This window comes from Rhineura floridana, chromosome 9 (assembly GCF_030035675.1).
Source record: "Rhineura floridana isolate rRhiFlo1 chromosome 9, rRhiFlo1.hap2, whole genome shotgun sequence".
Classification (NCBI taxonomy): Eukaryota; Metazoa; Chordata; class Lepidosauria; order Squamata; family Rhineuridae; genus Rhineura; species Rhineura floridana.
In genome coordinates this window covers 120,047,881-120,061,552 of record NC_084488.1, presented here as the reverse complement: position 1 = coordinate 120,061,552, position 13,672 = coordinate 120,047,881, and the positions used below count along the sequence as shown (strand labels likewise).

The window sequence follows — 13,672 nt, the reverse complement described above, 5'->3', positions numbered from 1 at the left end:
CAAGCATCAAAGTTGCATCTTCTGCTCAGCGGGTGAGTTTCCTATGCACTATATAGAAAGGTGTGGATGAAAGTCTGTGGTGCATTTCACATAATTCTATCTGCAGCCATACAACAGAATTTCTGCCTTTTGCCAATGGATGGCAGCAAAGAGGGGCTCACCAGTCCTAAACATACACTAGTTACCCTTTCAAAGAATGCAGCCTTCCCAGCATGCAACACCTTCCATCTTTTAAATTCCAGGATACATCTGTTTTTGGAAGACAAGAGCCCATTTTGACAGTATGTTGGTGGCCAACTTAAGAGGCAAAACCCTGCTCAATCTAGTGATTGACTTATATGAACTGCAGATTAAGTTGCATTTTCCAGAGCACAGAAGAGATGGGATGTTGCTGCACAATTTAATTGTTCCAACTTTCCACCACACGCATGAGGGCAACATTCCCCTGAGCATTCTTGCTAAGGTCAGATGCCAGTGTGGCATGAGAACCAATTTGAAAAGACTCAGAAGAAATTAATACACTGCAAACAGACTTTGGTCAGCATGAAGTCTCCCAGCCATTTGTCACCTCAGTACAGAAATGCAAAGGAAAGCCAGTGTGATTTACCTTGGGCTGCAATGAACTTATTCTTCTCTTGGTACCCCTGCCGAGACAAAAGAAACAAGAGCATGGAGTAAGTTGTCGTTTGCCACTAGCACAGAAGTCAACTTCAAAGTCTTCCAAACATTGGCACCTTCTCAAAAATCACACACAGTGAGCTCTTTACCTTGTCAATTTTTTTGTTGTTTACAAACGATATGAGAGCCAAAGAAAGTTAAGACGTTACAATGAGCACCAACAAGCATCTGCTTTTCATGTTTTGGATGTGATGCCTGAAGGGGAAGAATATACATCTCTCCCAGAGGAAAGTGTGCATATTCAAATAGCACAGGCACAGAGCTCTCTTGGAACACTGTACTGGAAACAAGAAAAAGTGGATGAGTGATGTGATCCAAGTGGCAGACAGAAGCATCCTGGGTATCTAAACACAATGCACTTGATTCCCCCTCAAATTAAAACCACTTGAAAAAAGTAGTATGCCTGCACCCCACAATGTGTGTGCTCCTGCTCTGGCTAAATCAAGAAAGGTGGGACAGAGAGAAATGCCAGGCTACAGTTCTGCTGACTGTCTCCAGCTTTGCAATCCTCTTGACAGGTACAGCGGAGATTGCATAGATTAGGTGTGCTTAGGACAGACACAAGTAGGGAAAAGCAACTTGACAGAGTCAATCAAGGAATTGAAATGGAGATTATACATCTACCACCATAGTTGAAATTGGTGCCAGATCTGCATAAACAAAACAATGCACCTGTATAAAGGAGCTGTCGTATGCAGAGAGACCACTAGTCCACCTAGCTTACATACTGTCTACTGTAACTGGTATTAACAGGTCTCCAAGATAGCAGGCAGAGGTTATTCTCAGCCCAGTTATCTCTGATCTGTAATTAGAAATACCAGAGATCAAACTGCATGGATTTTTCTGCATGCAAGCCTCATGCTATCCCACTAAGCAACACCAGAAGGCAAAGCATCTGACACTGGGATACAGCCAGGACTGTGACTATACCACCACAGCTCCAAAAATCCACTTTCTGCCATCAAAGAAATAACAATTTCATTGTATTTAGAGATGAACTGCACAAATCAAATTTGCACATGTGTATTTGTATATCAGGACCCATCTGCAGTAGTGTGTAGTTAAAAATACTTAAGGTTTGTTTTTTACAAAGTGTTTTGAGGGAGATTGTAAAGAAAGGGGGACACAGAATAGCAGAGGTTGGGGCAGGGAAGCAAAAGATACAAGCCACAATTAAAAAAAGAAAGAAAGCCTGTAGTCTATAGATGCTACTTCCTCTAAGCCAGTGGTGGAGGACCTTTGGCCCACCAGGCCTCCCCGTTTGGCCCACCAGGCTGTTTTGGCCAAGACTTGCCTGTCTGCCCTACACCTGACATCATATATGACACTGGGTGTGGGGCAGGTAAATATGTGGCTCCCTACCAAAGACAGGGTTTACAGGCAGCTCTGATGAACTGATCAGCGGAGCTTGCAAAGAGCTGTGCTTTTCCCGTCTGGTTTGATTTCAAACTGTGCGGGCAAAGGAGATAGAGGTCACCTGATATCTGGGTAATTGACGGGTGGGCAGCCCCACCCACCTGTCAAAACTGGCCCATGGGGAGGGGAGCAGGTAAGGATCTGGCCCACCACCAGGATCCATTTCCCCACCCCTGCTCTAAGTGCTTGGAGGTTCCTGGTTTTGGAGACTTTTAGCTGACAGTGGGTATGATCCACAAATCATAACTGCTGAGTAGCTTCCATTTTGATAAGAAAACCTGTGCAAGCCCCCATGAAATGAATGAAAGCTGTGTGGCAGCAATGTCTGGTGGATCTGACCAATTGCCTACAGACTTTTCAAGCTCCTGAGAACTAGGAATTTGTCTGTAGAGAGCAGCAAGAAGCCACCTATGTTAAGACAACATGATTGCAGCAGCATGCGTTTATAGACACTGTTATTAAGGCAGTTATTAGAGCTGAGTAGCATTCTTGTTACAAATAGAAGTCTCGTTCTGCCACCTCTCCCTCACAGGTACTTACATTAATAAATGAGGCATTGATGTAATCAGAGTCTGGAACCCCTTCAAGAGGTGTCAGATGAACCCTGGAATGATCATCTAGGAAGGAAGGTAAGAAGTGGCCCATTACAAGACGCAAGTGTCAGGGTAACATGTAAAATGAAGGGACTTCAGTAAAGCTGCATGTACCCAGAAATAAGTGAAAATCTTTAAGAGGAGAGCATCCAGGCTTCACCTCAGTGCACAGGGAGGCCAGAGAAACAGCAACCCATTACAAACTTTGCCCAAAGTTTGTTGTTGACAAAGGAAAGATCCCTGAAGCAGTGGCTTTAAGTTGTAGCAGGGAAGAGAGGTTAAAGAAAGCTTACTCTCCTCAATGGTGCAGGGTTTCAAGTTGTATAACCCACTTTCTAGGAGAAATGCAAGAGGAAGAATAAAACATTCATTTCACTCATTCCCCTCCCCCTCCATTTTGCAATGAATGGCTTAATGGAAAGGTGCTAACTACCACATTTGCTGGGTGGAGTAGCGGGGAGAGGGGAAGAGAGAAGGCACCTACAAGGAAAGTGTGTGTGCATGTGTGTGGGTCTGTGTGTGTGTGGACTGTTCCATCACAATCCTAATAGTATGCAACTTAAGAGGTATGTACTGTGGGTGAATACATAACGCTGTTAGTACACCTCAGCTGAGAAGCACATGCTCTTTTTGGGAGGTGGAGGGGAAGAGAAGAGGAGCAGAAAGATAAATGGTTCTCTTATTTCCACAGGTAACTGTTCTTCTTTCCAGACCATCAAGTTTGGACAGGACTACAAGGGATAAAATGTGTCAGGCCCGGTAGGAGTTCATTAGTGGCTAACTAGACCAGGAGCAAGTTGCCAAAGATGATTCTGGATTGGTCACAGATGGAGGCCACAGAAAGAGACAGCCAACATGGTGCCCTCCAGGTGTTGTTGGATTAGAATTCACATCGTCCCTGATCATTGGCTAAGCTGGCTGAGGCTGATGGGAGTTGTAGTCCAGCAACATCTGGGAGGACATCATGCTGGCTATTCCTGTCATAAAACCTGGGCAAGAAGTGGAGATTATTTCCATTGCCATCAGAACCAAAGTTAGTGCCATGCAGAACAAAACCTCTCCATCCTGATCTGTTCATTCTGATGCCACTTTAGTGACTTGCTTTTTCTACTGGCACAAGAGACGCTTTGCGTTGTGTGATTTTTATGAACATGCTGTCAGAATAATGTTCTTTTGCCTTCAGTTTCCAAAATGAAGACATTTTACCATATATGGTTATTATTGTTCTCATTCTTGTATTACAGGAACTGTTTCTCCTACTCTGCCTCTCTCCTGGATTTTGCCACCTCCTCTGTTATTCCCTTTGACACCCACAAGCAACACTTCCCTTAGGCAACCAACCTCCCTCCCCTATGATAACTCCATCATTTTTGGCATAATGAAAGAAACAGATGGAGAAAGGCTGACAGTAACCATACTAAAGCACTATTAGTTCAGCACTCTCACTGCAACTGTGTCTGCCTACTGGGAAGCACAACCATCTTTACAAATAAGATAAGCACTTTGGGGGCCATTAGAATCCCTTGGGCTCTGTTCAGGTTACCGCGACTAAACCAGAACACAAGGCCATCTTTGGAAAAAAAGGTTTCGTCACACAATGTACACGTAGCTGCTAGCTACGCAGGGTAAAGTAAGAGCCGCTGCCTATCAACAAGCAGACTGTGGGTCTCATCAAACTCACTGAGCTTCCGTTTCAGGTTCAGCCTGGATTTGAATCGAGGCTTCCTGGCTTATGTGCTGGCACTGATGGTGAGAACCACTTGTGACTGGAAGAAAATTCCGCCTGGTCTGCATTTCTAAGTGAACTAACCTGACTTGCATGTCCTGAACTATTGCATGGATTGGAACATAAATTATCTTTTGGATAATGTACTTCAGTGCATTTTGCAATATAGTTGTCAGATCAAAAAATATCTCAAAATGCATTAAAATGCGTATTTTAGGAAAAATACATTTAGAAATATAATCAGATAAAATACGTATTTTATCTGTATTACATATACATATTTAAATATTTTGTGATAAAATGTGCATTTAAGTAAAAATTCACACAGATTTTTAAAAAATTTCCTTTATGATCACTCCATATCAATTTTGCATGTGTTTATTCAGAAGCCCTATTCTATCCCTTTTTGTTTTATGTGGAAAAGGGACAGAACAGCCTTCTGAATAAACACATGCAAAATTGATATGGACTGATCATCAGCCCTGCAGCAGGATGGAAGGACAAAGAGGCAGTATTGCTCTACCTCCGTCCCTTGGACTTGGCCTGGCTTCCACGTAGGATCTTTACTTAGACAACAGCCAAGCTCTGATCTTCCTTCTGGCTTTTCAGCCTTACCTCAGGTCACTCCAGCTTTTCCTGAACCATTCTAGTTCTGTACCTCCCCCGCCCCCCATGTCCATCAGTACTGTTCATTATAAATTCCTGGTCTCTTCCCACCCATCCAAGCCTGCTCATCTAAAGTAGTCTTCAAGCCTGTTAAGTTTCTGGCCATAGACTGGATCACCTCTCTTTGGCCCAGATATGGACTTTCTATGGTAGTCCGCCACAGATGGTTTTCTTGCTCCTTCCATCTCAAAGTTTGGCTTCGCATGCTCTCCCTGTGAGAGTTGCCAAGACTATAATGCAACTGTTGCCAACCACCTAAGAGCATTTGGGAGTAATACTTACAAGGCAAGATGTTTACATATCTGTTCTTCTCCTTGTTTTCTTCCTTAGAGGCAGCTTCACAGGTGGCTTGGATGGGACATGCAGGGAGAGCCTAGGAGGATGGAGAGGAAATAGAGAGGCTGTTGTGTCTCCACTGAACAACAGGTAGCAGTCAACACCCAGTACACAGCAAATATCCAGTTCAATTTTTTGTTTAGCCAATACAAAAGACCAAGAAGAGATTTAAAATCTAAGAATGAATTTGATAATTTTTGTATTACTTAGAATTTTATTCTGCTAAAATAAAATCTGCTCATAGCCTAGCTAGCACCAATACAAATATTGCAACTTTGCCTATTACCTTAAAATAGTTATTAAAAATAAAACAAACTGTTAGCACATTTACACAGTCAACCAGATATTTTTCCTTTACATCCTGCATCAGTGGATAATCCTATACATAGTGATGGACTTCCTCAATCTGATTAATCCCACAATGTAGACTGTATTGAGCTTTAGACAATCTATCCTCTACCACAGAAGATGGCATCACTTGAAATTTGGCAAGAGTAATCCCTGTATCAGCATATACTTATCAGTTTTGAATAAATAATCCTCTAAACCTGACTTATTTTAAGTAGATTACACGATGCAGTAACCTTTACAAATCTAAGGGTAGCGAAATCTATATACATAAATATGTCATGAACTCTGTTTAAACCACTTTTTAGTTGATATATAGGTAATCCCATCGTGACCAACGTAACATTTGTAAGCTTCTTTATATAATCGTTTGTGTTTTAGCTAATATTATTTGAACTCCAATTAACATGAAACTATTTGTTTGTTAACTGGATTGATCTTCCCTGCAAAAGTAAATCATGAAATATGTCACACGTAGTTTACATATTTCCTTTTTATTGAGTTTTAAAAGATGTGACCAATGTAATGGTTTTGCATTTACATGAAGAATTTACATGCAGCTTAGACAACTGTGTTCTTTAAAAGTATGAACCATTGGCAGCAACATACATAAACAGCTAATGTTTGACTGGCAAGTGTGAAACGTTTCTGGCAAATAACCTGTGACCAACATAACGTGACCAACGTAACGTGGAAATTCAATTACAGACACCCACAAATATGCCTGTAAAAGCAAGACCCTGTGCACATGTCACTTTACTATGCATTCACAAGATGCAAGTCAGCATCAAGTTAATGAGGGAAGGTGTAAAGCCCAAGGGAATTCACATTTGTCTGCGGTAGCACCCTAATTATTTGTTTCTTTTCAACTCAACATTTATCATCATTTGCAGGGAAGACAGATGTCATGGAAGTCCTCTTGTTCAAGAAGATCATTAATATTAAACCCTCATCAAACAAATTTTCACAACAAATTTTCACCAGTAAATTTTCTTTTCAATTTCCCTGTCTCAAACTCAACAATAACAAATTTGCCAATAACCAGTATCTCAATGGATGTTTCTGCTTCTGTGCTTTCTTCCAGGACAATCACATTTCCCACAAGGGCATTATTCCATGTATTTGTGGTGTTTATTTTAAATTATGTGAAAAATTAATTTGTGTTCAAGACTTGCCTTCAACTTTCTATATGGTGCTTCTGTTCTCTGATGCAAGGCAAGAGAGCTTCAAGCTCCTGAGGTGAATTTTTGTATCTCTAGTCGACCCTTTCTGGGGGTTGCCAACTTATTGCCTGTGGGTGCTAGGACACCTGTGAAGGCTTTCAGTGGCATGTCCAGCAGGTAGCCCAGAATCTGAGCTTTCATCTTAAAAAAGTAAGTCTCTAGCCCTCCTAGAAAGAAAGTTATGGAGCAAAATGTGCACATACCCATCTAAGTGATTTATGTGAAATGAGTCAGTCTGGCTGCTTCTGCCTATCCATATTAGATGATAAGTGAAATCAGAGCTGTAATTGATAAGCGAGTTGTTTGGACACCAGGCAATAGCAATCCCTGGGGTCCTAAAGAATTGCTATTTTCCTTTCCCTTTTAGTGCACTTGTCCTGCATCTGCCTTTTTAAAAGTCCTGGAATCTCCATAGTTTGCCCTTCCTTTTTCCCTAGTATGAGGAAAAACAGCATTATTGTGCCTTTAACAGCTGTATGGCAGGCAGAAATTCAACAGGTCATGCCTTTTCTAGTATGGAAAAAGCTTCAGCATGATTGCTCTCTAATTTTGTGTTATGTCATACCCCCATGGTTACCATTTTGTGACTGGTGCCCCCAGCACTCTCTCAACTAGGTTGAAGCTTACTGATAATTAACCTAAAAGGTTATCTAATTACTAATTATAACATATAATTATATTATCTTTCTTCAAAAATTAACAACATATATCCTCCCTGCCTTTGACATCTTTTAGGTTGTAAGCTTCTTGAGGCAGGGACCTCTGACTTTGTGTTAAAACTCTGTAAGGTGCTCTACATTGATAGTATAGTATAAATATGCTGAATTATTATTCAATTATTAGGGAAAGAATTATGAGAGTCCTAAAAAGGATTGAAATGACACACATGAAAACACATTTATACTAAGTTGCACATTGTGGTATTACGTTGGTCACAAGAGTGGCTGCATGTAAAACACATTTCAGTTAACATCTCATCACATTTTCTTAATGCTTACAAACTTGAAGAGAATAAAGTTAAAACTTATGTATTTTTTCTTTTCATTTGTTGAGGAGGAAAGAAGGATGTGTTTCTGTGACCAATGTAACACACTCAACCAGTTTTATTGTCCTAAGCACATCTGATTTTGTTTCTAAAATAAAATTTATTCTTAGTTTATCAAATGAGAAAACAAAACTACCAATACTATAAAGGGTCATTAACCTATTGACTATTTTCTTGGAGAGATCTATAACTGAAGACTGGGGGGAAATCAAGAGATTCTGAGTCATTTTGCATACCACGGTTCTGGTTGTTTTACTCATGTGTAAAATGCCATTTTGAAAAACTGTTGCCAGGTAATAAAACTTTGGAAAATTATATTTATACAAAGCACGTTAAGTATATATGAAAATGAAAAATGGGCCTGTAGGTTGACATTTTCATGGAATTACCCTGTCATCATTGTAATGGAAGTAAATTTTAACATCCAAATTTCAAAAGTATGCAGATTGTTTTGATGCTAATATTTACCTCTGCAAATTTTCTTATACGAAGTCAGACCCTTGGTCCACCTAGCTCAGCAGTGTTTACACTGACTGGCAGTGACTCTCCAGGGTTTCAGGCAGGGTTCTCTCCCAGCCCTACCTGGAGATGCCATTGGGGATTGAATCTGGGACCTTCTGCATGCAAGGCAGATGGTCTGCCACAGAGCCACAGCACTTCCCAAATATTGTAGCTGGACTTTTGATTTCAACAAATTCAATACAGGTACATAAGAAGCTACCTTACTCTGAGTTTCAGGAGAGGGTCTTCCCCAGCTGTCCCTGGACAGGCTGGTGAATGAACTTGGGGGCTCTGCATGAGCTATGGCCTCTTTCCTCAACAGTTCACAAGAATGTGGGTATCCCACCAATGACTGTTGAGCTTTAGGCTTGACTACTTTTACATGAGGCAGCAAACAGTCCTCCCAGATCAGGGGTGGCTAACCTTTTTCAGCCCAAGGGCCACATCCCCTTCTGGGCAACTGTCCGGGGGCCACATGCTAGCGGTGGGCGGGCCAGAGGCAAAAAGTGGGTGAAGCAATTAATGTAAGTGGTACTTTTGTCCAAAAAGTTAGTTTCTACACACACTCCGGAATGGTAACAACACTCTAAGAGGGTACAGTACCTGGCAACCAAGAGGTCTTCTGTATCTTTCAAAGTTGTGCAGGGGGAAGGGACAATTCCACCTTGTGGTTTTTCCCATTACAGGGTTGCAAGAAAACCTGCACTTGGCTGAATTGTCTCTTCTCTTAAAGATACAGAATCATTCTCAGGCCCTGAGCCTGGCAACCCTAGCCCTAGGCCTGAGGTTCCCCACCTCTAACTCTGTACTTGCTCTTAGTCTGCACAATTTGCCATTTATATTTTTGTAGCCTCTTCAAAAAGCTACCATTTCAGTTTCTTCATAACTGTTTATTTGTCTTACAATATAGTTCTAAGTTGGCTAAAAAAACTTCCAAGATCTATTGTGCCTTGGAGAATAAGACCACACTGTCAATGTACAATAACAAGGAGACTCAGAGGGAAAGAATTTGTCCCCACCCAAATACCAGACTGTGTCATTCTTGGGGGAAAAAAAGTTGAAAAGGAAGGATGCCAAAACAAAACTTTATTCCACCCCTGTATTGGCTGGGATTGACTTAGTAAGGTAGTTGTTAGTATACAGCCGGCTGGGGGCTGATGGGAGCTGTAGTCCAAAACATCTGGAGGGCACCAGGTTGGAGAAGGCTGGTATATAGTGCCCAGACTCAATATGATAAATATTAAAATATTAGTGCTATTTAGTATGATGCATAACAGTTTGTGGTCAATGGTATCAAAAGCCACTTTTTAAAAATATTTTTTATGTATAATAACGAAACAACACAACAACATAAACAAACAACAGCAGTCCCAACTCGGGTCACAGAGTATCAAAAGCCACTTTGAGGTCAACAAAATGTGCAAATGATCATCCTTTCCTAAGAGATGCACAGTTGTGGATTAAATGCTATGGCACAACAGTTACCCAGAGTGGAGAACCCATTCCTGAACCAGGTTCTCTCCTGAAAATTCTGTTAGCCCAGGGCTCACCTTTAAAAGTCAAGTACCTGGCATAATTTTTAACCACAGCATTAATCAGCCTAATCAGTCTGTACTTAGGACAAGGTTATATCTCCTTTAAAAGAAAAAAAAAGATGAGATTGATTCCCACCAATTGTTAGGTTGATATAAGCTGGTATAATAATGTAGACCATCAGCCAGACTTATAAACGTCACCACAAAGACCATGTCCCCTGGGTCCTTGATATTTGGGAAACAGGACAGAATATTAACTATTTCTCCAGTAATTGGTGGAATAGACAAATGGTCTGACCTGGTATAAAATGGGTTCATATGTTAATTTATGATCAGTGTCAAGGCCCTCCAAGAAGAGTGATCAGTTAGCAGACCGGTTAGTGTCTTGAGATGCACACTCCTCAGGTGAGCAGACTGCCTCCAATTACAGAACAGAGAAAGTGTTTAATCGATTAATGAATGGGGGGCTTACCCTTTAATCACAGGCCTATAACTAACCCTATCAACTCTTTGCAAACAGACTGAAAAACAAGTAGACTCCATGCTGCCTAAAAACACAAGGGGGCAGCAAAGTCCCTTTCAGTAAAACCTCAAACCCTATGAGCTAAGTCAGTAGCGACTGGCCTCCGTACAACTTTTTAGAATAGGCAGATCCCAAAATAATGAGTGAATTAGGAAGGTGAAAATTGAAGAGAGGAAACACCTGTTTGGAGCAGCAAGAGGGAAGGGGGTGATTAGCTTAACTTGAAGCTATGTCTCCTTTACAAAGGAGACTAGAAGGTAGCCCTAAATCAGCCATAAGTAACTGGAGCCAGATATTCAAATCTGAATCTCCAGTAGATCTCAATTCAAAGGAGTATTGGGCAGGGATCAGAGAGTTTGTGGGCAGGGACCCCTGAACTATACGGATATAACCTGAATCCATAATCCCAAAACAGAACTTACTCCTAATAGGGTATTATCAGCACAATTCTATCTCCTCATTTGCACAGCTAAAAGTTTGCTGTAGATTTAACTAACATTGAAGTGTGGATGCCATGGAGATCTTATTAGAGTCACAATTAGCTCTCAACTGCTACTTCAGTTTAAATCAATAATGCAGGGAACAGACTTCCACCAGGAAAACAGGAAGAGGGTGTGAAGGAGCCTGGACAGGGGCCCAAGGAACAAGGTCAAGTAAGGGCAAGCCAGCAGCCCTGTTGATCTAGAAATATCTGATTGAGAGGTGGGGCATAGCAGAGAAGCAGGGATTAAGCCTCAAACACTCATTCCTGTCACCTCTTAAGATTTTCAAATGCAAACCAGAAACATAAAAAAAAATTACTCCATGTTATCCTACAATTGGTACAGGGGAATAAAATTATTAGGAAGGTAGAGAAGTGGATCTCACTGTCTTGTGGGCAGCATGTGACTCTCAACTTCTGCAGTATAAGCAGTAACCTTAAGCGCTTCTGACATCAAAACTGCAAAATCCTACAACCCACGCGGCCACGTTTCCAACTGGCTTTCAGAATCAACTTAGCAGGAGCTGTTAACCTTCACTGGTAAACGAGATGACTGCAGTTACTCTCACTACATCAAAATGTGGCTTCCTTTGGAGTTTGACAGAGAAACAATGGTTTCTTAAAAGCTGGGATGAAGGGGCGCAGCAGTTTAGGCTGGTTTGGGCTTGATTCGATACAACTGGCATTCCACCTTGGTAAACAATCTTTTTCATTTTCTACTTTTGTCCAAGCCCAAAATGCAGCAGGTAGGAAAAGAGCGGGGGCGGGGAAAACAAATTAGCAAGGCACTCACGTTGAACTCCTCACGGAAAAGTTTGTTGTCATCTGCCATTCGCCGGTTAATCTCCTCCTCCAGTTTATCAACAGGCAGTGGCGGGTACTTTCTGTTGGTGCTGGGAGATCTGGCAAGCAACGGCATGCTCTGGGGTTCTGCATCACCAAGGCACAGAAGAGGAGCACATTTGTTATTCTGCTGCACTGGGCGAAGGGCACTCTGCGATGGGCACAACCTTGGTTATTTGAACATGCACCCATCAGTTCCCAAAACTCCATCACACTCTTGCATGATCAACAACTGACCAACATTAGAAGGAGGTAGCTGTATGACCAGGCCATATTGAGGAGCTGGGAGAAGTCAATGGATTGGCACACAGTGGTTCCCTTAATCCAACCACCAGCATGCAGTTATAGGAACAGAAGGCAGCTATGCAACTGATTCTGCCAATCCCTTGGACACAAAGATGTTGTGACTCCTGGTAAGCACTGGGACATCCCCCTAAGATGGGATACCCCACAGAAGGAAGAGAGTGCCAGGTCTAGAACTCTTCACAAGAATCCCTGCACTACGTAATTGGATATGGGATCCACTAACACATTGTAATTCTAGCTTACATTATGGGAGAAGAAAGCACTTACCCATGTCATCTGTCCGTCCATTAGACAAGTGATAGGAGTTGGAAAGACTCCCGGCTTGCTTGTATTTTTTGAACCTACCAATAAAAATATATGGATGATCAGCTGATCATGTAAGGTTTGTATCTGAGTTACATAATATGCTGTTGAGAACATGTCTTTCTACCCATACAAGTGATTTTTTTTTACAGATACTTAAATATGACATTTCACCCATGCCTATCATCATCATCATCATCAGTAGTAGTTGTTTACCTTGAAAGGATGGTTGATGTGAATGGACACAGAAAGGGCACAGTGAAATCGACTTAACTAATATAAGTACAAAGTTTTCAAGATGCCAGTTATTTAGGAGTCAGACCAGTCTCCATGTCAGTAGATCCAATAGCAAGAGTCTTTTTATCACATCAGTTAAACGTGGGATAGCAACCTCTAATGATTAGAGAATAGTTACATATGTCATACCCCCACATACAGACTTTAACAGCTGTTAAAGTAGAACACAGAATTTTGGAATAGAACCTCCTTCCCAGGGCCCAGGGATCTGCTGGAAGCAAGATCATTCAGTATTTGGCCAATCTTATACACATGTCTACAGTAATGGCTAGCTTATAATGTTGTTAACAGTCTGCCTTCCAATGCATACCTATGTTAGTCATTTACAGCACACAGACTCAAAACAACCACTTATTCTCTATCAGTTCACAATTGAAGCCTCCCCTTCCTGGTCACCTGGAGACAATTTTTACTTGCCACATGAAACCAGGTGAGTTGTTACTTACAAGGCTGTGCTTGAGGTAGGAGGGCTGTCTCTCAGTCTGGACAACCACATTTTCGATAGTACTTTGCCTTCATATAACACTTTGAACACTCTAAACCTCTGCAACAAACTCCCCAAAGATGCCACCTTGCTACTTCCCTCCACTTGGCAAGGGGGAAATCTTATTTATTTGCTCAAGTGCTTTGATGCTTGTGCACTTGGCTGGAATAATCTTTGGCTGTGTGGATATTTAAGCTCCTTACTTATATCTGCATTTATCATTTTTGTATTTTATTACATGACTGGGTGGATTAAATTTTATCTGGTTTTTTTTTTTTACTATAAATCACCTTAAATATTTATGAACAGAATGACAGTTAAAAAGACTGTATAAATAAAAAACTGGGTCTGAACAATGGGTAAGGGAC

At 41.4% G+C, this 13,672-nt stretch overlaps 1 protein-coding gene across 8 annotated transcripts in view; it reads right to left on the bottom strand.

Annotated features, from left to right (window-relative positions):
- Positions 1 to 13,672, bottom strand: part of PTPRA (protein tyrosine phosphatase receptor type A) — a 206,811-nt gene that overhangs the window by 21,109 nt on the left and 172,030 nt on the right. For all 8 annotated transcript variants that reach the window (XM_061583497.1, XM_061583496.1, XM_061583498.1 and 5 more), the window contains 5 exons: positions 12,488 to 12,561; positions 11,865 to 12,001; positions 5,362 to 5,452; positions 2,635 to 2,711; positions 608 to 644 (listed from right to left, as the gene is read on the bottom strand). In XM_061583497.1, coding sequence (XP_061439481.1) covers positions 608 to 644; positions 2,635 to 2,711; positions 5,362 to 5,452; positions 11,865 to 12,001; positions 12,488 to 12,561 — 416 coding nt within the window. The remainder of the gene's footprint in view (positions 1 to 607; positions 645 to 2,634; positions 2,712 to 5,361; positions 5,453 to 11,864; positions 12,002 to 12,487; positions 12,562 to 13,672) is intronic.